The 24,630-nt window shown below is 33.5% G+C and overlaps 1 protein-coding gene across 3 annotated transcripts in view; it reads right to left on the bottom strand.

Annotated features, from left to right (window-relative positions):
- Positions 1 to 24,630, bottom strand: part of LOC148166346 (uncharacterized) — a 120,530-nt gene that overhangs the window by 80,146 nt on the left and 15,754 nt on the right. For 2 of the 3 annotated variants that reach the window (XM_088048839.1, XM_088048842.1), the window contains exons 1-2: positions 19,296 to 19,343; positions 19,197 to 19,240 (exon numbers count right to left, since the gene is read on the bottom strand). In XM_088048839.1, the coding sequence (XP_087904965.1) occupies positions 19,197 to 19,240; positions 19,296 to 19,298 (47 nt within the window). In that variant the 5' untranslated portion in view covers positions 19,299 to 19,343. Of the gene's footprint in view, positions 1 to 19,196; positions 19,241 to 19,295; positions 19,344 to 24,630 lie in introns of those variants that run through there. The other variant, XM_088048840.1, reaches the window with a different exon arrangement.

The raw sequence follows: 24,630 nt of genomic DNA, 5'->3' as shown, positions 1-24,630 counted from the left end.
TGTTCGACTTGTTCATTAACGAACACGGCTCCGCCATCAATGCAGCGGAAAACTGAAAATTGTGTCTGTTGTGAACTTGCCTCTCTCCTTCCATCCTCTAATTAAAATATTGTGTCACCCTAAAGACGATCAAACAGAATAATTCACCAGGTCACCACATTATTGACGCCATTCTCCGGGGATTCCCAACGCTCTCTTGCAGCTTTTAATGCGACATTGTGGTGCAATGAATAATTCAGCGATTATTTATGTAAAAAGGGCATTGATACAGCAGGAATTACGACGATCAGCTTGAATGAGGGAAGCGAGATAGGGCTGTCTGTCAGGATGATTTATGCGAAACCTATTTCTGAACCGATACTCGTTTACCACGGACGCTTATAAAAGGACCCGGAACTGATAGTCCGACCGCTTTCGACACCGGATTAAAGACGACGCTCCGGAAACACCACGTCACGATCTGCCGACTAGCCACGTCACGACTTACAGACAAAAAGCGACGCTAATGGCCACCGATTATTAAATCGAAATTTAATTGGATGCTGATAGTCTATCCAATCAGCACGGGTTATACACAATACTTTTCCTACGACTACGTTTACTAATTGTATTGGAGAAGTGGAAAGTCATTTCTAATGTGATTGCGGAAATTTTGGTTTCGCCTCAAAAATGAAAATTTTTATTGTATTTTTTGTCATACAAGTTTGCAATTTGGTGGAGTTAATACACGACTCAAAAATAACAACTTCCTTAAATTTCATCACTATAGCACTAAAATGACCAAAATTAAAGTCCGTTTTGCTTTATTAGGATTCAAAGATAATCTTGAAAAATTATTTTATTTAAAATCATGGAGAAGTTTTTCTGAACTTTTTGTTTTGTTTTTGTCAATTTTATTAAAAAATCTATGCCATTGCATTACAAAATCGTAATTTCTAGGCACAAATTAAGTTTTACTACAATGACTTTAATGCTAACGCAGGCCTGAATAATACATTTTAGAAAACGTTTTGGTAATGAAATTAGAGGGTAGAAATTTTTGAAAGGAATTTTCTAGAAAACACAATGGAGAACCACTAAACACAAATACACAAATACAAATACAAAAATCTGTTGAAAAGTTAGCACAAAATGAGGAGCTGTATATATTTTTATCTATGATCTTCAATTCTAAATCATTAAAAATGGCACATTTGAATAAAAAACTGAAGAAAATGAATAAAAATTTCAGCTCCGAAATCTTGAGTACAAAACCTTGTCTGCTAGCGCAGTTTTGTGTATTTGGGGGCAATAAATCAACCATCCCGATCCCGTCCGTCGGTGTCTTGAAGCGCCCTCTTGAGCGCGTTGTCGAATTCGTGGGTAGATAAATCGTGGTGTAATGACGGGTTGGCTAAATGAAGAGGGCAATTACGGGAGCTTAGGTCGATTATCCGGTGTGGCTTCGCGACCGGTCCCGTCACGGTCCTTGCACCGACAAGAGATGCGCTCACTAATTAGAGCCGGGTGCGGAGCCACCAATACGCCACGGCCCGGAGATATGATGAGTTCGAAAAAAGGACGATCTTGTGCACACCAGGCGCTGCCCGTTGCCCTTTGATCTCGACATAAAGAGATATAACCATTAGGTTTTCATCATGCTATGCGGCCGGTGCTGCGGCGGCCGCTGGTCCGTTTGTGTGCTCTCAGGGATTAAGGAAATATAAGTGGTAGCGGGCGAGGAGTCTGCTCGTTCATTATGAATTAATGTCCGACCTTTCACATCAAACGCGAATGTTCATTTCAGCAATGGACTTCCGACGGACGAGCGTTGTTGTTGTTTCTGCGATGCTTCGGATGCCACAAAGCATAAAGAAAACACGACGTCGCCCCAACTCACATACATTTATTACGCCGACGATTACATAAAAGGGAGCTTTTCCTACCTTCTTTTTATCGAACGCGAACAAATAAACAAAAATTACTCGACTCAAAATTTCCTCGCTGGTCAAGTCTTTGGGGACGCCGCCATTAGTTACTTACGAAGGATTAGTCGCAGGAAACAAGAACTCTTGGGCCCGCTCTTACCACAAACTCCTTATTGCCCGAAAGCACTAAAGTATAGATTGGCTAACTTTGTAATGTCTTATCTCATTCAGACGGATCGTAAAACTCGCTTAATGGATGATATTTTCCACCGTTGGGAGGAACAAGTGCCGCCACCAAACAACTTCCCAACACGTAAACCGCTCCAAATCTCCTTATTTCACCCGAAGCCGGAATTCCAATGGGGAAAAATTTCCAAGCGTTTTTCTATTAATACAACGCTCCCTGATACACATTCGGCTTTATAATGAGCTAATCTATTTAGTTTATGTTTATAGAGCGACCACAACGACCGACAACACGCATCTTAGCACGAATTCATATTTAATACGAGTTGACAGAAATAGTCGGATGTATCAAATGGGAGAAGGTCTAGAAATTAAATTCAACAGATTTATTAGCGTTGAAGCATTTTTTCGTAAAAATAAAACCACAAAATGACACATTAAGGATAATTGATAGGGTCGGGATCCAGGTGAAATGTTAGACGCTTTGACTTTGATAATACCTGCTATACATTCCGACTTATTTTTAAATCCGTGCCAATTTTTTAAGCTCCAAGGGTGGCCCAAATCTCGCTCATTTAAAATTGAAATGAGACCATTTTACGACCTAAAACACAAATAGCTAATTAGCTTATCACGAAAAAAAACCGCCGCACAAGGGTGCTTTGGGGTGTCTGCGCTTTTTCGTGGAAACTTTAAAGTAAAGGATGTTTGGTCTCGCGGCTGCTGTTATAAATAATGGCTCGAAACCTGCCTAAAATGCAGAAACAGATGAACGAACAAGTGCTTCCAACCCCAAAGAGTCGTTGCGGTAAAAATACGTAAATCTTTTGCGACGATCTCATTGTGAAATGGCAACATTTAACTAAAAAAATAATCACCTTTTACTCACACGACTTCAGACAAATGAAAATTTTGCAGTAGAAAGTTATTTCCAAGCAGAAATTGTTTTGTTTTGGTTCTAGTCAGGACTGGTAAAAATAAAATATTTAAAGGGCTGTAACTCTAGTAATTTTAACCCTACAGCAACCAAATTTAGGGTGATTACTAATTTACACTTAGTTACTAATTGTGCCAAATTTCATTACTGTAGCACAAAAATTACCAAAATTGCGAATTTTAGTGGAGGTTGACGAAAATTTTTGCTTCGAATCAAAAATGAAAATTTCTAAAGTTTGTGCCTATTGATCTATAATGTTGCAATTTGGTGGAGTTAATACACTACTCAAAAATAGTGACTTTCTCAAATTTCGTAGCTGTAGCACAAAAATTATTCAAATTACAATTTTTCCAAAAGATGTTGGCCATTTTTGTTAGATTTTAAAAATAAAAATTTCTAAAATTTGAGTCTTTTGTTACAAGTTTATAATTTGGTGAAGTTAATAAATAATTGAAAGAGAGAAACTCCCTCAAATTTCGTAGTTGTAACACAAAAATTATATAAATTTCGAATTTTACCGAAAGAATTTGCCAATTTTGGTATGGGCTTCTAAATAAAAATGTCTAAAATTTGAGCCTTTTGCTCTACAAGTTTGCAATTTGGTAGAATTAACAAATAATTCAAAAAGAGAAACGACCCTAGATTTCGTAGCTGTAGCACAAAAATTATCCAAATTACGAATTTTTCCAAAAGATGTTGGCCATTTTTGATTGATCTTAAAAATAAAAATTTCTAAAATTTGAGTTTTTCGTTCTACAAGTTTATAATTTGGTAAAGTTAATAAATAATTGAAAGAGAGAAACTCCCCCAAATTTCGTAGTTGTAACACAAGAATTATATAAATTTCGAATTTTACCGAAAGAAGTTGCCAATTTTAGTATGGGCTTCTAAATAAAAATGTCTAAAATTTGCGCCTTTTGCTCTACAAGTTTGCAATTTGGTAGAATTAACAAATAATTCAAAAAGAGAAACGACCCTAGATTTCGTAGCTGTAGCACAAAAATTATCCAAATTACGAATTTTTCCAAAAGATGTTGGCCATTTTTGATTGATCTTAAAAATAAAAATTTCTAAAATTTGAGTTTTTCGTTCTACAAGTTTATAATTTGGTAAAGTTAATAAATAATTGAAAGAGAGAAACTCCCCCAAATTTCGTAGTTGTAACACAAGAATTATATAAATTTCGAATTTTACCGAAAGAAGTTGCCAATTTTAGTATGGGCTTCTAAATAAAAATGTCTAAAATTTGCGCCTTTTGCTCTACAAGTTTGCAATTTGGTAGAATTAACAAATAATTCAAAAAGAGAAACGACCCTAGATTTCGTAGCTGTAGCACAAAAATTATCCAAATTACGAATTTTTCCAAAAGATGTTGGCCATTTTTGTTAGATTTTAAAAATAAAAATTTCTAAAATTTGAGTCTTTTGTTACAAGTTTATAATTTGGTAAAGTTAATAAATAATTGAAAGAGAGAAACTCCCCCAAATTTCGTAGTTGTAACACAAAAATTATATAAATTTCGAATTTTACCGAAAGAAGTTGCCAATTTTAGTATGGGCTTCTAAATAAAAATGTCTAAAATTTGCGCCTTTTGCTCTACAAGTTTGCAATTTGGTAGAATTAACAAATAATTCAAAAAGAGAAACGACCCTAGATTTCGTAGCTGTAGCACAAAAATTATCCAAATTACGAATTTTTCCAAAAGATGTTGGCCATTTTTGTTTGATCTTAAAAATAAAAATTCTAAAATTTGACTCTTTTGTTTTAAAAGTTTGTAATTTGGTGGAGTTAATAAACTATCGAAAGGGAGAAACTCCCCCAAATTTCGTGGTTGTAACACAAAAATTATATAAATTTCGAATTTTATCGAAAGAAGTTGCCAATTTTGGTATGGGCTTCTAAATAAAAATGTTTAAAATTTGAGCCTTTTGCTCTACAAGTTTGCAATTTGGTAGAATTAACAAATAATTCAAAAAGAGAAACGACCCTAGATTTCGTAGCTGTAGCATAAAAATTATCCAAATTACGAATTTTTCCAAAAGATGATGGCCATTTTTGTTTGATCTTAAAAATAAAAATTCTAAAATTTGACTCTTTTGTTCTAAAAGTTTGTAATTTGGTGGAGTTAATAAACTATCGAAAGAGAGAAACTCCCCCAAATTTCGTGGTTGTAACACAAAAATTATATAAATTTCGAATTTTACCGGAAGAATTTGCCAATTTTGGTATGGGCTTCTAAATAAAAATGTCTAAAATTTGAGCCTTTTGCTCTACAAGTTTGCAATTTGGTAGAATTAACAAATAATTCAAAAAGAGAAACGACCCTAGATTTCGTAGCTGTAGCACAAAAATTATCCAAATTACGAATTTTTCCAAAAGATGTTGGCCATTTTTGTTTGATCTTAAAAATAAAAATTCTAAAATTTGACTCTTTTGTTTTAAAAGTTTGTAATTTGGTGGAGTTAATAAACTATCGAAAGAGAGAAACTCCCCCAAATTTCGTGGTTGTAACACAAAAATTATATAAATTTCGAATTTTACCAAAAGAAGTTGCCAATTTTGCTATGGGCTTCTAAATAAAAATGTCTAAAATTTGAGCCTTTTGCTCTACAAGTTTGTAATTTGGTGGAGTTAATAAACTTTTGAAGGAGAGCAACTCTCTCAAATTTCGTAGTTGTAACACAAAAATTATCCAAATTACGAATTTTTCCAAAAGATGCGGATCATTTTTGTTTGGTCTTCATAATACATTTTTTTTTTAATTTAAGTATATCTAGAACAGAAGAAACAAAATTTTGAATTTTATATTTTGAAAATGAGCATTAGAGAATCTTTAAAAAACGTCCACAAAATCGACCAGGAATCTTCAAATAAACCAGAAGGAACTCCAAGACTATTTTTTTTCTATTTGGAAGATCGCTTGTGGTAAATTCAGTTCGGCCCTAATCATAGCAATTCCATCTCTCCATCCTGCAAAATTTAATGCCCACCGGTTTTCCCAGCGAACATATTCTATGACTGATTCGTTATCTCCATCTCCTCGTCCGGCGTACAAGTTAAAGATTTTCTTCTCGACGTTGCATTTAAGTAATTCAGCGAGTGGATAGAGTCCTCAAGCTTCACTTAAGTACCAAACCAACAAAACAACCCACGAGATAATGTTGCGTGTAAATGTAAAACAATCTGGTGGGCCGTAATAGAGATAGCGAATACTCCGCAGATAGAGTCCGGCAAGAACACACAACTACCGAATAAATACACAGAGATACAATCGTCTTGAAAGAACATGCTCTCGATTGAAATACTGAAGAGCCACAAAGTAACCGCACAGCGCCAGACCCCTTAGTAAAAGATCTGAATCGGCTTTGCTCCTTCATTAACACCAGACCGCTACGAGGAGAGATAAGAATGAAGTTCGTTCTATCCGCATGCAACGTTTTGTTCATAAATGTGCAGAAATATCTGCATAATTGGCCACGGGGCAATACGATTTGATTCGGTCGAAAAATTGACAGCGCGCCAAATATTCAAATTTATTATAATTAGCCGGGAAAGCTCGGAATTATTTATTTGACCATTCGATTCCAGAGGAATGTTTTGTGATGAAACGGCAATTAGGTAATTTATTTGAGGAAACAGTTAACTTGTAACGTGTCAAATGAAAAGTAACCAGATAAATCAAAAGAAATGACGGGGGAATGTGCGCGCTTCATCATGAATATGAAATTTGATATTCGAACAGAAAAATCTGTCGCTTTTTAATTATCGCGACATTTCGAAACTGGAACAGTTTCACGTGGTCATCGCCGAAGAATGCTGATGGGATTATCGAATATCAGATAACGAAGACTTTCGAAACTATCCAAACACCTGATCTAAACAACACAGCCGTCAGGTTTAATTTACAGACGTTAATAACTCAACGTTCAAACTCATCTCAGTGAGCTTCTAATAAATGGCTCTTGAAAACCAGCTCCGGATTAAGGAGGTTTCCCTGAAATAATAACATGATGAAAAAATCGATCGTGACAGCTTTCACACGTTTGACCATCCAATTTTTTAATATGCTAAATTATACATTTCATTAAATTAACAAAACTGGTATCTACATAAATTTGAATCTGTTGGAAAATTATGAAACGTGGGAGGTTCTATTCGCACGCAACGGAAATCTGATCTGGAATACCGGAGATTTTATAAGGTACCTGCGGCTAATACGGCCCCCGCTGTCATTTGGCCCACTATATTTTTTTAAGGTTCATATTTCTTTAATTAGGGCAAATAGGAAAAATCTGTTTGCGTCATCGCTTTTATCGAATTCTAAATGATCAAATTTTCAAAATTCTCCGGTAATTTTAACCCCAAAACTAATAAATTTCGGGATGATACTCATTTAAATTTGCTTATTAACTGGGTTAAATTTCAAAATTGTACGACAAAGAAAACAGATTTTGGATTTTTTTTTAGAAGATAAACCAAAAATTTCAATTTTTTTTATTGAAGCTTGTAACACACGTAGTTTTAACGCCACAGTCATTAAATTTGGAGAGGCTACTAGTTTAGATTTAGTTAGTAATTGTGCTTAGTTTCAAAGCTATAGCACAAAAGCGACAGATTTTGGATGAACTGAAAACTGCCTAACATTTTTATTAAGGGTTGTAACTCTGGTAATTTTAACACCAAGGCAACTAAATTTGAGGCAATTACTTGCTTAGATCTGTTTATTAATGGTGACAAATTTCAAATTTATACGTGAAGAGAAAAATCAGAAATTGAAATTTTTGATTTTGAGCGTTATCCAAAAACTTTTTAAAAACGTGTTAAGAGCTGTAACTCTAGTACTTTTAACAACACAGTAATCAAATTTTAGGTGGTCAGTCATTTGAAGTTGTTTATTGACTGTGTGAAATTAAAAAATTGTAAATTAAAACAGGATAAATTTTGGAATTTTATTCTAAAGATAAACCAAAAATTAAAAAAAAAAACTAATGAAGCTTGTAACTCTGGTAGTTTTAACGCTACTGCAATGAAATTTAGGGAGGTTACTTATTAGGTTTTGGCTAGTAACAGTGCCAAATCTAAAAATTATAAACCAAAAGAAATTTTTACTTTTTGGATAAACTGAAAACTCCCAAACAATAATTTAAAGGGTTGTAACTTTGTTAATTTTAACACCCATGGAACTGAATTTGGGACGATTACTAATTTAGACTTGCTTATTAACTGTGTCCACTTTTAAAATTAAATGTGGGTCAAAAAGACCAAATTAGAAAATTTTGATTTTGAGGATGCTCCAAAAACTCCTAAAAAAAAGTATATTAAGGGCTGTAACTGCGGTAATTTTAACGTAACAGCAATCAAATTTGGTGTGGTAAGTCATTTGTAGTTACTTATTGATTGTGTCAAATTACAAAATTGTCGGACAAACGGAATAAATTTTGAAATTTTTATTTAAAAAATGAACCAAAAATTTTTAATGAAACTTGTAACTTTGGTAATTTTAACGCCACAGAAATCAAATTTGGGAGGTTACATACCTAGATTTAGCTAGTGCCTGTGTTAAATTTCAAAATTATAGGCCAAAAGCGGCGGATTTTAGGCATTTTTTGAGCATGAACCGAAAACTTTTCAAAAACTATTCTATGGGTTTGTAACTTTGGTAATTTGAACGCCACAGGAGTCAAAATTGGGGAAATTGGTAACTTGGAGTTGCATATTAATTGTGTCAAATTGCAAAACATAAATTTTAGAATTTTTATTTTGAAGATAAACAGAAAATTTTCAACATTTTTTTGTAATGTTTGTGACTCTGGAAATTTAAATTTGGAGAGATTATTTATTTCAATTTAACTAGTAACTGTGCCAATTTTCAAAATTATAGACTAAAAGCAACGGATTTTAGAAATTTTTATTTTTAAGCATGAACCAAAAACTTCTCTAAAACTAGAAAATGATACTTGATGAACTTTGATAATTTTGACGCCATACAAATTAAATTTAAGGTAGTTGGTAATTTAGAGTTGGCTTATGAAGTGTGCTAATTTAGATAGATTTTGAAATTTTTATTCTGAAGGTGAACAAAAAATTTCTAAAAATTTTTATAAAGTTTGAAACTCTAGTAATTTTTGCGTCACATTAATCAAACTTCGGGAGATTACTTATTTAGATTTGACTAGTAACTGTACCAAATTTCAAAATTCTAGACCAAAAGCGACAAATTTTAGAAATTTTGATTTTGAGCATGAACGAAAAACTTTTGAAAAACTGTACAAAGGGCTGTAACTTTGGTAATTTTAATGCCACATCAATAAAAATTAGGTGCTTTATTAATATAAATTTGCTTATTACTATACCGAAAAATCTGAATTTTCCTAATTGATACCAACAATTTTTTGAACATGCCTATTTTGTAAAATTTCATAAATTACTGATATTATACCACTTGTTTAATTATAAAACCAAAATGAAACGATTTAGAGCGATCCGAACTTAGGCGGGCCTTGCTAGCCGCAGGTACCTTAGCAATCCCAAACACAAAACGAGCTTATGCTAATCAATTAATTATGGAAAGCACTGATAACTGTAAACTTTTTTGTTTTCGGTAAAAGGCGAGCGCGAGCAATGAAATGTCGTGGATTTAACAGTGTTTTATGAAATATGACCACAATTTGATTAGCGGTGATTTTTTTTCAGACGCATCAAAACCGTTCATCCAAAAATCTTCCATCTTCCGTCAATTGAACACGAATTTCGGATTTATTCATCAAATATAATTATAAAACTCGGCAACTACAGACTAGTTGAGTGACATCATAGTTTAACTTGGTAACTACTTATACTAATATAATAAGTTGGCAACGTCTGCACTGCGTCACTGCTCCTGCTGCACTTAATAACCAGCGATCACTCATTTTTTCACATTGTGACAACTGTCTGTTTTTTTAAAAATAGATCAGTCTAATATATTCCCTGCGAGTTGTTTGCTTTTCGTGGAATGTCACAAATATGGCGCTGATGCTCTTCGAAATTAACGGTTTTCGTAACATCAATCTCACGGTATAATACAAGCTCAATTATTTTTAATGACAATAATTAGAATTCGTAACTTTCAAAAAATCATTCCTGCTGTTACGATAATTGCATCACGGGTATGTCGCGTTTTTATTTTATATTTATTATTTATTTATAAGATTCTGTCGTGTCTATTAGATTTATATTGATTACGATTAAAATTTAATTAAGCTCGCGGTAGACAGGTTGATCGTAAAAAACTTAATTGGCAGTTGGTCCCCTCATATAGGAGGAATCTGGGAGGAATACAATCGGCTTCTTAATATTTTTATCCGTAGCCGTAACGGCTCTTGATACAAAACAAGTTGCACTTTCAAAATCGCCTGCAGTTTGCGGTTAATGTTACGGTGTAAGTCTTTGTTTTTACGATTCAGGTTTAATAGTCGCAGCAGGTGAAACAAAACCTGAAAACGTACTGTCAAGACTATCGGTAATTACGTAAGTATGTCCGCAGGATTGCGGCATTATTATTTATGGACGCGTCCCCGGAGCCTTCCCGGAATGATTTTGGGCTTTGCAACTCCTCGAGCCTCATGTGTTGTTTGGTCGTGCGAAAATGCCCTAGCATCGATCGCTGCGTCAAACTTTAAAAGATGCAATAACGAATGGAACCTTCAATTAAAGCAACGTCTCCATTTATCGGCGTAAATCTTGTCGCTTCGCGGGTTCATGGGGCTCCGGCCGGTTATTGTTGCATTGTGTTAGATGCGACAACCTGATCGATGTACCAGGACTGGTTCTCCTCCTGGGTCGCCCCGATAATTTAATACACAGACTCATTTAAATCCGGCAAAAATGCCGAGTCCGCCAGACCTTGTAAGTTTTAAATTACAGCACAATTGCACGAGATTGGTGAATACATCTGCATAACTTAGCGGCCCGATCGACGGCCGATATCATTGTCGCATGCCGTTTTTGCTCGTTATTTTTTTCGATGAACGGGTTTCGACTAATGAATATTTCTTCGGGACCGAGACAAATGGCTGCGATTCGGTTAAATAATCGCCGGACGGAGTGCTGCCAGGACACCGGAATGCCAAGACGCGACACCAACTGACCATGCACTCCGGGCACCAACGCTCTCTGCCAACCACATTTTTTTAAATCCGGCTCCATGGACCAAATTATATACAGCAACATATAAAAATCAATAAAAAACTTTTGGATTTAGATGGATTCTTAAAATTCGAGTGAAACGGGCGTTGTTTTGTACATTAAAATCTGCACTTTTGAAAATCTGGCTCAATGGACCAAATGAGAACAACTATACTTTGATATTCCTATACTCACAAAAAAGAGTACAGGCACAAATAATTGGCAAAGTGCGAGCGAAGTGAGCTCTGTTTTTTACCACAAAATCTGTTTAAATCCGGACCTATATTTGTAAACACCTGTATAATTTTATTACATTCTTGAAATCAGAAAAAAATTGCCCACAAATATCTGGTCAGGTCAAATGTGTCTTAGATTCTGAATTTTTTATGATTCGGCTCAAAGGACAAAATTAATGGAGTTATATAGTTCTATTGCATTTTAAAATCGCTAAAATAAGTAAATAGAAACGTGTGAGCGGCGCAAGTGCTGTTTTTCCAATCAAATTGCCCGTTCTTTATATACAGAATGTCCCCGGATTGAGTTCACAAGAGGGAAAAAAAGTTTATTTTCCATTTTACAAAAAAATGACAAAGGAATAACATTTTTTGCTTATTTCAAAACAGATAAATCTGCAATTAAAATTTCAAAATTATTAGTTTGTACTCTTAAAATTAAGTTTTTCATTATTTTTGTTTATTAAATTTTGTAATCGTATTTAAATAATAGCAGGCTGTGGATTCACAATATCAAAGAGTGCGTTAAAGATTAAAGAAAAATTTACCCAATAATGTGTAAGTATTAAAAAATTGGAAAAAAATGCAATTGCATCCTTAACAATAATTGAAAAAATTCGAAACAGTCTTAAAGAATTACGAGTTAGAATTGAACTATGTGCTAAAACAAGTAATGGGTCAATCAAATAGTGGAAATTGGTTTGAGTTAAGGAACAAATTTCATCCCTTTGACATTTTTTGCAAAATTAAAAATAAAAAAGTTCTTCGTTATTTTTTTGTTTTTCGATTTTAAGAACACAGCTTCATAATATTAAAGTTTTAATTAAAGATTTATTTATTTTAAATTAAGCAAAAAATATTATTCCTTTGTCATTTTTTTGTAAAATGAAAATTTTTTTTTCCTCTTGTGAACTCAATCCGGGGACATACTGTACTATATTTTATAATATATGTAACTGCTTAGTTTAGGGACACCTGTATATTATATTGTCAAAATCACTAAAATATAAAATATAAAATTACTTAAAAAATTTACCCACAAATAACGAGTCTTCCGTCAAATTCTTGCTTTTTAGATCCTGCTCGATGGACCAAATTAGTAGAACTGTATAGTTTTGGGCCAACTGTATGTTGCATTGCTAAAATTACTAAAAAACGGTCAAATGCGAGCGCAGCGAGCACTGATTTCTATATCAAATTGCGCATTTTTTAAGATTCGGCTCCATGGACCAAATAAGTTTATCTGTATATTTTTGGACCGGCTGTATAGTTGTATTAAATTTTAAAATTACTCAAAAAAAAATTACCAACAAATAACTGGGCAGGTCTGTTGATTCTTCCGTCAAATTCTTGATTTTTAGATCCTGCTCGATGGACCAAATTAGTAGAACTGTATAGTTTTGGGCCAACTGTATATTGCATTGCTAAAATTACTAAAAAACGGTCAAATGCGAGCGCAGCGAGCACTGATTTCTATATCAAATTGCGCATTTTTTAAGATTCGGCTCCATGGACCAAATAAGTTTATCTGTATATTTTTGGACCGGCTGTATAGTTGTATTAAATTTTAAAATTACTCAAAAAAAAATTACCAACAAATAACTGGGCAGGTCTGTTGATTCTTCCGTCAAATTCTTGATTTTTAGATCCTGCTCGATGGACCAAATTAGTAGAACTGTATAGTTTTGGGCCAACTGTATATTGCATTGCTAAAATTACTAAAAAACGGTCAAATGCGAGCGCAGCGAGCACTGATTTCTATATCAAATTGCGCATTTTTTAAGATTCGGCTCCATGGACCAAATAAGTTTATCTGTATATTTTTGGACCGGCTGTATAGTTGTATTAAATTTTAAAATTACTCAAAAAAAAATTACCAACAAATAACTGGGCAGGTCTGTTGATTCTTCCGTCAAATTCTTGATTTTTAGATCCTGCTCGATGGACCAAATTAGTAGAACTGTATAGTTTTGGGCCAACTGTATATTGCATTGCTAAAATTACTAAAAAACGGTCAAATGCGAGCGCAGCGAGCACTGATTTCTATATCAAATTGCGCATTTTTTAAGATTCGGCTCCATGGACCAAATAAGTTTATCTGTATATTTTTGGACCGGCTGTATAGTTGTATTAAATTTTAAAATTACTCAAAAAAAAATTACCAACAAATAACTGGGCAGGTCTGTTGATTCTTCCGTCAAATTCTTGATTTTTAGATCCTGCTCGATGGACCAAATTAGTAGAACTGTATAGTTTTGGGCCAACTGTATATTGCATTGCTAAAATTACTAAAAAACGGTCAAGTGCGAGCGCAGCGAGCACTGATTTCTATATCAAATTGCGCATTTTTTAAGATTCGGCTCCATGGACCAAATAAGTTTATCTGTATATTTTTGGACCGGCTGTATAGTTGTATTAAATTTTAAAATTTCTCAAAAAAAAATTACCAACAAATAACTGGGCAGGTCTGTTGATTCTTCCGTCAAATTCTTGATTTTTAGATCCTGCTCGATGGACCAAATTAGTAGAACTGTATAGTTTTGGGCCAACTGTATATTGCATTGCTAAAATTACTAAAAAACGGTCAAATGCGAGCGCAGCGAGCACTGATTTCTATATCAAATTGCGCATTTTTTAAGATTCGGCTCCATGGACCAAATAAGTTTATCTGTATATTTTTGGACCGGCTGTATAGTTGTATTAAATTTTAAAATTTCTCAAAAAAAAATTACCAACAAATAACTGGGCAGGTCTGTTGATTCTTCCGTCAAATTCTTGATTTTTAGATCCTGCTCGATGGACCAAATTAGTAGAACTGTATAGTTTTGGGCCAACTGTATATTGCATTGCTAAAATTACTAAAAAACGGTCAAGTGCGAGCGCAGCGAGCACTGATTTCTATATCAAATTGCGCATTTTTTAAGATTCGGCTCCATGGACCAAATAAGTTTATCTGTATATTTTTGGACCGGCTGTATAGTTGTATTAAATTTTAAAATTTCTCAAAAAAAAATTACCAACAAATAACTGGGCAGGTCTGTTGATTCTTCCGTCAAATTCTTGATTTTTAGATCCTGCTCGATGGACCAAATTAGTAGAACTGTATAGTTTTGGGCCAACTGTATATTGCATTGCTAAAATTACTAAAAAACGGTCAAGTGCGAGCGCAGCGAGCACTGATTTCTATATCAAATTGCGCATTTTTTAAGATTCGGCTCCATGGACCAAATAAGTTTATCTGTATATTTTTGGGCCGGCTGTATAGTTGTATTAAATTTTAAAATTACTCAAAAAAAAATTACCAACAAATAACTGGGCAGGTCTGTTGATTCTTCCGTCAAATTCTTGATTTTTAGATCCTGCTCGATGGACCAAATTAGTAGAACTGTATAGTTTTGGGCCAACTGTATAATGCATTGCTAAAATTACTAAAAAACGGTCAAGTGCAAGCGCAGCGAGCATTGATTTCTATATCAAATTGGGCATTTTTTAAGATTCGGCTCCATGGACCAAATAAGTTTAAATGTATATTTTTGGGTCGGCTGTATAGTTGTATTTAATTTTTAAAATTACTTAAAAAATTTACCCACAAATAACTGGTCAGATCAGTTGATGCTTGCGTTATATTCTTGCTTTTTAGATCGGCTCAATGGACCAAATTGGTAGAAATGTATAGTTTTAGGATACTGTATAGTTTATTAATCACCCACAAAGAACTCATAAAGTCCAAACGAACCGAGTACTGTTTTTTTTAGATAAAATTTTGTATTTTTAATATTCGGCTCGATGGACCAAATTACATGATACAGCGTGTTTGTAAATGATTCTTCCTCCAGGGCGGCTATAAACTGTCAATTTTTAGACACAACTACAACTGACATAAGTGACGTTTGTAATGAAATATGAATTCCAACGCCATCCTTGAGGAAGACACATTTATGAACACTCTGTATAACTGCGTAGTTTTAACACATGTATTATTTGATAGCATTCTTAAAATCAATAAAAAAAAGTCATTTGGAAATAAATTAGTCAAGTGCGAGCGGAGCGAGCGTATTTTTTTTACCCGGCTCTATGGACCAAATTAGTACACCTGTATAGTTGTATAAGAATTTGCAGTGGATGAATGTTTATTCGTGTAGCTTAGCAATAATCGTCGGTTAAAAAGCGATCGAACTCCTCCACCCCCATCGGTGGTTTATTATACGTGCGCCGGATCCATAATGCATGGGGTTGTGCAAAGCAGGGCCGAATTTGACACGAGCGCTCCCAGCCGGGGCTTCCTGCATCTTACATAAGCGTAACATCGTGTACATTATAGGGGCCTGAGCCTGTAATTCATTTTCCACCGGACTCCAGTCAATTATTTAAAAATTGCCGTCCCAGCGTGCATCATTTCTCCGCGAGCTCAGTTCCCGGAACAGTCGTATTTTGCTCCGGCAGCGGCCGCCGTACGAGTCATCAGGGACCACTTCCGGCTTGTTTTACATCGTTTTGTTCTAACAATCCCGCACATAACTCCTGCATCGGCGGAACTTCGCTCGAGCACTCGCTGTTATTGAAATTTGAAATTCGGGATACTCATTTGACAGACTATAACTCAACGCTAACTGATAAAGATTGCCGCGGTGGTTCCGTTCAAACGCCTGCTTTTTGCACTTTCTTCGCCGGTGGAAGAAACAAATTGCTTTTTGAAAGGTCGACGCGAGCGCGAGCGACTGTCAGCGGGTAATTGATGAGCATGACTCGGGCCTAATTAACTACTCTTGTAACGCGGGACCGACTATCTCACTGATACACATTCGGAAATGACACCCACGCGACAAAAAAACACCAAAAGAAACGAACAAACTTCAATTTTACACCGACGCGTTATGCCAATTATAAACATGTGCCGCTAGGTTAATCTATACAGAAATAATACTACAATTTTCCTTAATCATTTTTATGGTTCTAATACAGTAAATTGATACTTCAAAGTTACATCAAGATCAAGTTTTATAGATAGCGACATTGTGGACAGTATGCGATAATACGGATTATAAAATAAACAAAGATTAACTGAATCATTTATATCATACCTACCTAATAGTCCAAGCAAAATAGACAAATAAATTTCAAAAGCTTGGAATTATTTCCATAAGGCTGATTTTTTGTGTGGACGTTCATTTTATTGTTTTAAACAAAATGTCAAAAGTCCCTATTTATAGGTGTGCTGCTAAAAAAGTTACGCGGTGGTAAATGACAAAAAAAACAAATATTTGCAAAACTTGTCACTGGTGATTTCAATGCCAAAAATACTTGAAAATGAAAATTGTACCTTATCAAATTTATCACAAAAAAATAATATTTTTCGTAGGAGTTACCATTTTGGAGATAAAAGAATTTTTCAAAATTTTAAGAATTTTATTATTTTGTGCATCACAGTCGAAACATAGAACTTAGTGCCTTTTTTTAGATTGAGAAAGCATTGAGTAAACTTAACCAACGAAATCTTTCAGCAACTTATGAAATTAATCTTGTGCAAATTGATTTTTATGGTACTTATTTTCTTCAAGATCTTCTTGTTTTTGAGAGTCCTCAAAAGAACAGGATGATTTTCATGTATATCTTTGTTGAACTTGTACAATTAAGACTCATTTACCTAAGATTCAGGCAAGATGAACGGCGGCAATTACCATATACCTAGTGTTGAAAAATAAAACTTTTTCACGCTAAATTAAAACTATAACTTTTACCACCATTAAAACAATTACTTTTTACTAGTTTATTTGAAATAAATGAAGACACAGTGTTATTTGCCTTCTAAACTTCATTTTAGTCTTCATGTCTTCAGCAACAATCAGTAATAATAAAGTTGGTCATTACCAATATTTAAAATTGGTAATGCACAACATTTTTAACCATTTTGTCACTGTTAAAATTTTTAACAACAATAATGTTACAATACTTTAAGAGCAGTTTTAATGTCTTTTAAATACTCTGTTATACATGAAGAATTTTACCAAAAGTCAACGTTTTCGTACACATGAAAATTTAGAAATTTTTAGAAATTTTTATTTTGAAGACGAACTAAAAATTGTCATCACTTTCAATTATGTTCCGTACTTTTGTCAGATTTTATCCTACAACTGTGAAATTTCAAGGTTTTATTACTTTAGACTTGTTAATCTACTGCTCTAAATTTCAAAATTTTACAGCAAAAAATAGAGTTTTTAGAAATTTTTATTTTGAAGACGAACTAAAAATTTTCATGGTTTTTATTTAAATTCCGTAACTTTGTCAGATATTGACCTAAAACGGTCAAATTTGAAGGTTTTATTACTTTAGACTTGCTAAAGTACTGCTCTAAATTTCAAAATTTTAGAAAAAAAATAGAGTTTTTAGAAATTTTTATTTCGAAGACGAACTACAAATTTTCATGACTTTCACTTAAATCTTGTAACTTTGTCAGATTTTATTTTGAAACTGTTCAATTTAAAGGTTTTACTATTTTTAGACTTGCTAACTTCCTGCTCTAAATTTCAAAATTTTAGAGCAAGAAATAGAGTTTTTAGAAATTTTTATTTTTAAGACGAAATAAAAATTTTCATGGCTTTTACTTAAACTCTGTAACTTTGTCAGATTTTATTTTAAAACTGTGCAATTAGAAGATTTTACTACTTTAGACTTGTTAATTTGCTGCTCTAAATTTCAAAATTTTAAAACAAAAAATAGAGTTTTTAGAAATTTTTATTTGAAGCCGAACTAAAAATTTTGATAACTTTCACTTAAATCCCGTAACTTTGTCAGATTTTATTTTGAAACTGTTAAATTTGAAGGTTTTACTATTTTAGACTTGCTAATTTCCTGCTCTAAATTTCAAAATTTTAGAGCAAGAAATAGAGTTTTTAGAAATTTTTATTTTTAAGACGAAATAAAAATTTTCATGACTTTTACTTAAACTTTGTAACTTTGTCAGATTTTATTTTAAAACTGTGCAATTAGGAGATTTTACTACTTTAGACTTATTAATTTGCTGCTCTAAATTTCAAAATTTTAAAACTAAAAATAGAGTTTTTAGAAATTTTTTTTTGAAACCGAACTAAAAATTTTGATGACTTTCACTTAAATTTCGTAACTTTGCCAAAATTTATCCTGAAACTCTGAAATTTCGAGGTTTTACTATTTTAGACTTCATCTACTGCTCCGAATTCCAAAATTTTAGAGCAAAAAATAGTGTAGACGCGAAACACACTCCAGTCATTATGTGTACAAAAAATTGCTCAAATATTTCAAACTTGTACATGTTTATTTTGCTTGAACTATAACCTATTTATTTGTTATTAGAATAGCATTCTTAATTTATTATCCGATATTAATCGTTACATAATTTCCTCCTGTTGAGCAATCGCGAACTTGAAGCGTCCACGTAATTTATTGCACTTTATTTATTTGACATTTTGATAACAGTCCGCCGGTGGCTATCAGTGCTGCACCTCGCTGCACATGGTAAATTTTGAATGTCTCTTGAGCGAAGAGGCGGATGTTTATGAGCAAAAGTGCTGTCCACTCTCATTAGCGCGTTCAAATCTAACTAATGTACAACCGAAGGCCCGGTGGAGCAATAACAATCAAAGCACTTACCGGTTAAAGTCCGGTCATAACCCGGAATATCGTAAAGTTAAATGTATGATTTGGAATGACCACCCGGGACGAATGATGGAACATGTAGGGAGTTTTTATCGCCTCAGTTGGTAAAATTGGTTTTAAGGAAGAGTAACTTACCGAGACATGACATCGGGGAACTCCCTCTTCAAAACAGCCCACTTCTGGAACAGAAAACAACATGTAAATCCGAGGCGAACAAGATTTGTTTGTCACTACCATTGTGTTATCACGACCGTTGGCAATCGTCTGTTTGGATTACTTCTGTACACTTTATTCCGGAGAAATGCGGATAAAAAATATTTGAAGATAAATTTATTGACAATATAATTATTGCAGAATTGGGAGTGCCTATCAAAAGTTCAAACAAACTTCAGATAATGGCAACGATTTTTAATCGCGCCTCGAACGAACTGTAATTGTCATTTTCCTTCGCATTTCCGTTCGCTGAATTTTTCCCCAATCGAGAAAGACATGTTTTTTTACTTTCGCCCTCACATGATTGTTTGGCGATGAATTGGAATTAAATATCCGTTGCAGGCACCGGAAATGAGATCGCGCGAATGGGGCGCCAAAAATAATTATAATCCCTCGCAATTTTCCATAACAAATCTTTGTTTACATTTCCTTATCGGCGAATTTGATAATACCAGCAGACGAATTAGCTGACATTTCCGCATGATGCTCATCTAATGGAAGAAACACATCTCATCAGATTCCACCACAAAGCTCTCGTCTCCCTCGAGATGAGCTTTGATTAGAATCGTATGATTGCATTGCTCACTGTTTGTAAGTGCATCAGCTGTGGAAAAAACGCTCTTTGACAGCGATACCAAAACCTGACTCACACTTTTCCAAGTGTCTAATTCCAAGAAACGCGAAATTATATCAGAATTTGCTTTATCCTTTATTTAATGTAGAGATAGCTGCTGTAAACTTTTTAAGTTGTTTCACTGATAACTTGATGTTTAACTTTTTGAATAATAGATCTAAGATCCTGATTGCAAGGTTCTGTTTACTTTGTGATAAATTTTGTATTAATGCTTTTACAACTATTATCACTGACGAGGAAGTTAAAACAAAACGAAAACTATTTCTGATAAAAGTAAGTAGTTATGTAAGAAATTAATACTTTTGTACATTTTCAATTTACTACAGTGCTAATTTATAAGATAAGTGAATGTGTTAACAATTAAAGTGAGTGTGCATAAGACACAATGAGTGCCATTCAAAATCGGAATGTGAAGGTATTGCAGCATCAATCCGAGCTGGCGTTCGCCAAGGATTTTGTAAATTAATCAGTCCTTGGGTTAGACAGCTGGAATTGTGCTTTTCTGGTATTAAAAAATTAAATTTATAACCAAATTTGTAAAAAATGAGATTTTGGAAAATTGAATGTGCCAAATTGCAAAATTATCGAAAGAGCAAGAGAGATTTTAGGTTTTTTTTTCAATCGGAGGAAGAAAAATTTTGGAATTTTTAAGAAAAAATTTGTAATCAGTAAATAATTCAACAACTTTTAAATTTTTGAAAAATATTGTCTTTAAATTTTTAAGTTCCAAGCTCTTTGGATTTTTATTAGGTATGTCATTTTTTTGAAGTTTTAGATTCTCAATTCCATTAAATTAATAAATTCTTTATTAAGTCTTCAATATTAATAAAAGAAGCATTTATGTATTAGTATTTAGTTTCTAAATATTCTTCGTATTTTCTTTGAACAATTCGTCTATTTATGTATTAGATTTTTCTTATATTGTCTTTAAAGTTCCACTGAAAGATTTAAAGAATCTGAAGAAACAAATTAAAAATTTTTAAGGATCTTTAAAGTATATCCATCTGTGAGAGCGTTGCTTTTGCCAAACAAATAAATTCCACCTTTTTGCGTGTAATCACCATAAATTTAATGTTGGTTTACGGCAAGTTATCGCTGCAAAATAAAAATTCCCAGCATGTAAATTTGCAAAGATAATTCCTTTATAATTGTGCGTAAAATTGTTCCTCCGCTTCGACAGCTCATCAGATGTTAAAATAGGCCCCCATTCCCAGTAATTTATTCCATTTGTGTTGATGAGCCCCGTTCATTAGCATCCGAACCAAACGATTTTTGTCTAGTTCAAATTAGAGCCACGTGAACAATTACCCGTCGTAAATAACAATAAAAGATTAGCTGGAAGAAGCATGAAGGGAATAAATTACGTGAAGACCTCACGCATTCTTCACGATAATTTCGCCTCGTGCATAAAACTAAATTACTTTTACATTAAAACGAAATTTATATAAATTTATGAAAACGATCATCAAGCTCTGTCAGGTTTTTATGCACTTAGGCCAAGTGGGTTATAGCGGACTAACTAGGATGGTCAGAAGGATGATTAATGATGCAGGAAGCGGTCATTCTGTCGAGTCTAACACAATAATAATACCGTTTAATTGTTTCGATACTCGGCCAGGATTAGCAAAAACGGGACACCTGAAATTTCCGGAATGTCGTCGCTCCTCATACCTGTACTTTCTAACAATACTTTTACCGAGTGGACAGTGGGTCGTCACCTCGGGACATCTAAGACCACCACATGTTCCAACGATTCGACGAAACAATAATTTAATCTGATGCTTTAATGGGTAGAAAGTGGAGTCGTTTTATGTATAGCAAAAATCGTTATGTCGACAACAAATTTAATTATTCAGTCGTGTTTAACGACGGTAGAAAAACACTAATTCCTGCTCGTCATACATTTTAAATTCACTTGCATATGCCCGGAGTTGATGATGCCGCTTTGCTCAACAGACAAATTTGAATTATTAAATTTTTGTTTGCTGGGAGGCGACCTCAAAACTTTCGATGCATCGAATCTGCTTCATATTCAAAGTGTTGGTAACGTGGGCACATCGTAAATTTTAGTTTGATGGTTATTATACCAGGCGTTGTCGAATTAGTAAGGGGAAACCTTCAGCTGACTATAAATCTACTAATTTTATATGCTAATTAGGAGAAGAGGAAAGGACGAAGGTTTATTGTTAGCTCTTTGCGAGCTAAAAATATAACTTACGGTACATACAAGCAAGCTGTGCGAGTTGGGCTGTGCGGTTTTGACAGGAGTGATGTTCATAAATTTTTAATACCGCTTTTTCTACAATTACGCAAGTCAACACATTTTGATACAAATAGTAGTTTTTTCAAAAAAAAAACGTTTATAAAACTCGTAGCTCAGGTAGTTTTAAAGTTAGAAGATTCAAATTTGACAGTTTAACTGTCTCTAATCCTCTAATTAGCGGTGCCAAATTTCTATATTTTAACACAAACAAATATTTTAGAAATTTTGTTTTAAAGACGTACCAAAAAATGTTTAAAATTTTTCATTAAAATTTGTAACTCGAGTAGTTTCAATGCTACAACAATTAAATTTGGAGGTTTTATTGCTTCTGACTCTCTCATTAACTGTGCCAAATTATAGTGTTTTAGAACAATAAATAAAAGTTTTAGAACTAAAAATGTACAAAATGGTCACTCGCGTGGTTTATTTACAACATTCAGATTTGACGATTTTACTACTTCTAACACTCCTTGTTCAGTGTGCAAAATGGTAGAATTTTACAACAAGAAAGAAAAATTTTAAGAGTTTTTATTTTAAGGACGAACCAGAAATATCCAAAATTTCTTTTTCAAACTTGTATGTCGGGTAGTTTTAATGTTACAACGTTCACATTTGAAGGTTTTTCTACTTCAAATATTTCTATAAACTGAGCAAAATTACAAAATTCTAGAACAAAAAAAACAATTTTAGAATATTTTTTTTCAAGGATAAACCAAAAAGTTGTAAAATTTCCGTTTCAAACTCGTATCTTGGTTAGTTTTAATGTTACAACATTTGAATTCGAGGGTTTTTTCCTACTTCCAACACTTCTATTAACTAAGTAAAATAATAGAATTTTAGAACAAGAAGGTATAATTTTGGAATTTTTTTCAAGGACAAATCGGAAAGATGCAAAATTTCATTTCTAACTCGTATCTCAGGCAGTTTTAATGTTATAACATTAAAATTTGGAGCCTTTCCTCCTTCTAACATTTCTGAGCAAAATTATAGAATGTTACAAAAATAAAAATAAAAATTGCATACAAAAATCAATTAAAACTGTTTTTTTGGGTCATGAGATTAGCTTTTCAAAAATATCTTGGCAACTACTTATCCTAGCGATGAGTTTTATAGGTTGTTGGAAAGTTTATTAAGTAAGATAGTATCTTCCAAAAATTTCAAAGTTATAGCTCAATTAGTTACTGATTTACAAAACTTTCCTTAAACATTGTTTTCCTCCGAAAAATAAAAATTTCTAAAATCTTTCTTGCTCTTTCGATAATTTTGTAATTTGGCATATCTAAAAAGGAAGTGTAAAATCGTAACTTCCAAAAATTTGAAGGTTATTGTCCATTTAGTTACTGATTTACCAAACTTTTCTTAGAAATTTCAAAAATTTTCTTGCCCTAAAAAATAAAAATTTCTAAAATCTTACTTGCTTTTTCAATCATTTTGTAATTTGGCATATCTAAAGAGGAAAAGTAACATAATGTCTTTCAAAAGTTTTGAAGTATTGGTCCAATTAGCTACTGATTTACAAAACTTTTTTTAAAAAGCTCAAAAATTTTCTTCCTCCAAATGATAGAGATTTCTAAAATCTTTCTTGCTCTTTCCATAATTTTGTAATTTGGCATAATACGTAAAAGGAAGTGTATGGCAGTATTTCAAGGTTATGGACCAATTAATTTCTGATTAAGAACTGCACTTATTAGCCTCATTGTACATGTGAGCGACAGACAATCCCGTTCGTTATTTCAATTCAAAAAAGTCTTTAATACATTCAGCATCCATACACATAGCTTCCTTCTTGGTTTAATAAACCCGATTAATTTGTCGCCAATCCGTATTGTCCAGTTACACAACAGGTAGCCAATTACGCGTCCACATCATTAGAAGTTGTTGTAAATGCCGTCGGAACGTCGTCTTCGATCTGGTTCCCGTTTCCTGTTATGGATGTGACCGCAGAATCACGGCGCGATTATCTCCAACAAAAAACGCACACACAAATGATAACACGTTTGTTTTCTTTTCGTTTTTGTTCGGGAGAATCGATTTTCGACGGTGTGCATAGACACAAATGAGGACAAAGTGCATACAAAGACAGTCATTGTTATGTTTTAATGAACGCTTTGGTTTTCGTTTTCTCAAAGGACGAAGATGGATGAATCGAATTTTTTCGTTTGGAATTAGCATAATGTTTTAGCCGTCACCGTATTCGCATAATAATAGCACGCTAATTATACATTGTTATGTTGGCACCTGTACCAACAAACCAGCGTTTTCAACACAACGTTACGAAAAACAAAGGTCTCGCAGCAGCGCCTTGAGGTACTTCTGCCCACTGCTACCCAATTTCGTCACGAGTTGAACGGAACAATCGCCCAAAGGCGCTATCGATCGCTCGGCGATTTCTAATCGAGAAGGAAATTACCGATCGGTCAATTTATGCGTTTTCATCCGGCAAATGGTCCATATAGTGT

This window comes from Gnatocerus cornutus, unplaced genomic scaffold (assembly GCF_029298725.1).
Source record: "Gnatocerus cornutus isolate USDA-ARS CGAHR unplaced genomic scaffold, icGnaCorn1.1 ctg00000023.1, whole genome shotgun sequence".
Lineage (NCBI taxonomy): Eukaryota > Metazoa > Arthropoda > Insecta > Coleoptera > Tenebrionidae > Gnatocerus > Gnatocerus cornutus.
This window is presented reverse-complemented; position numbering and strand designations above follow the sequence as displayed.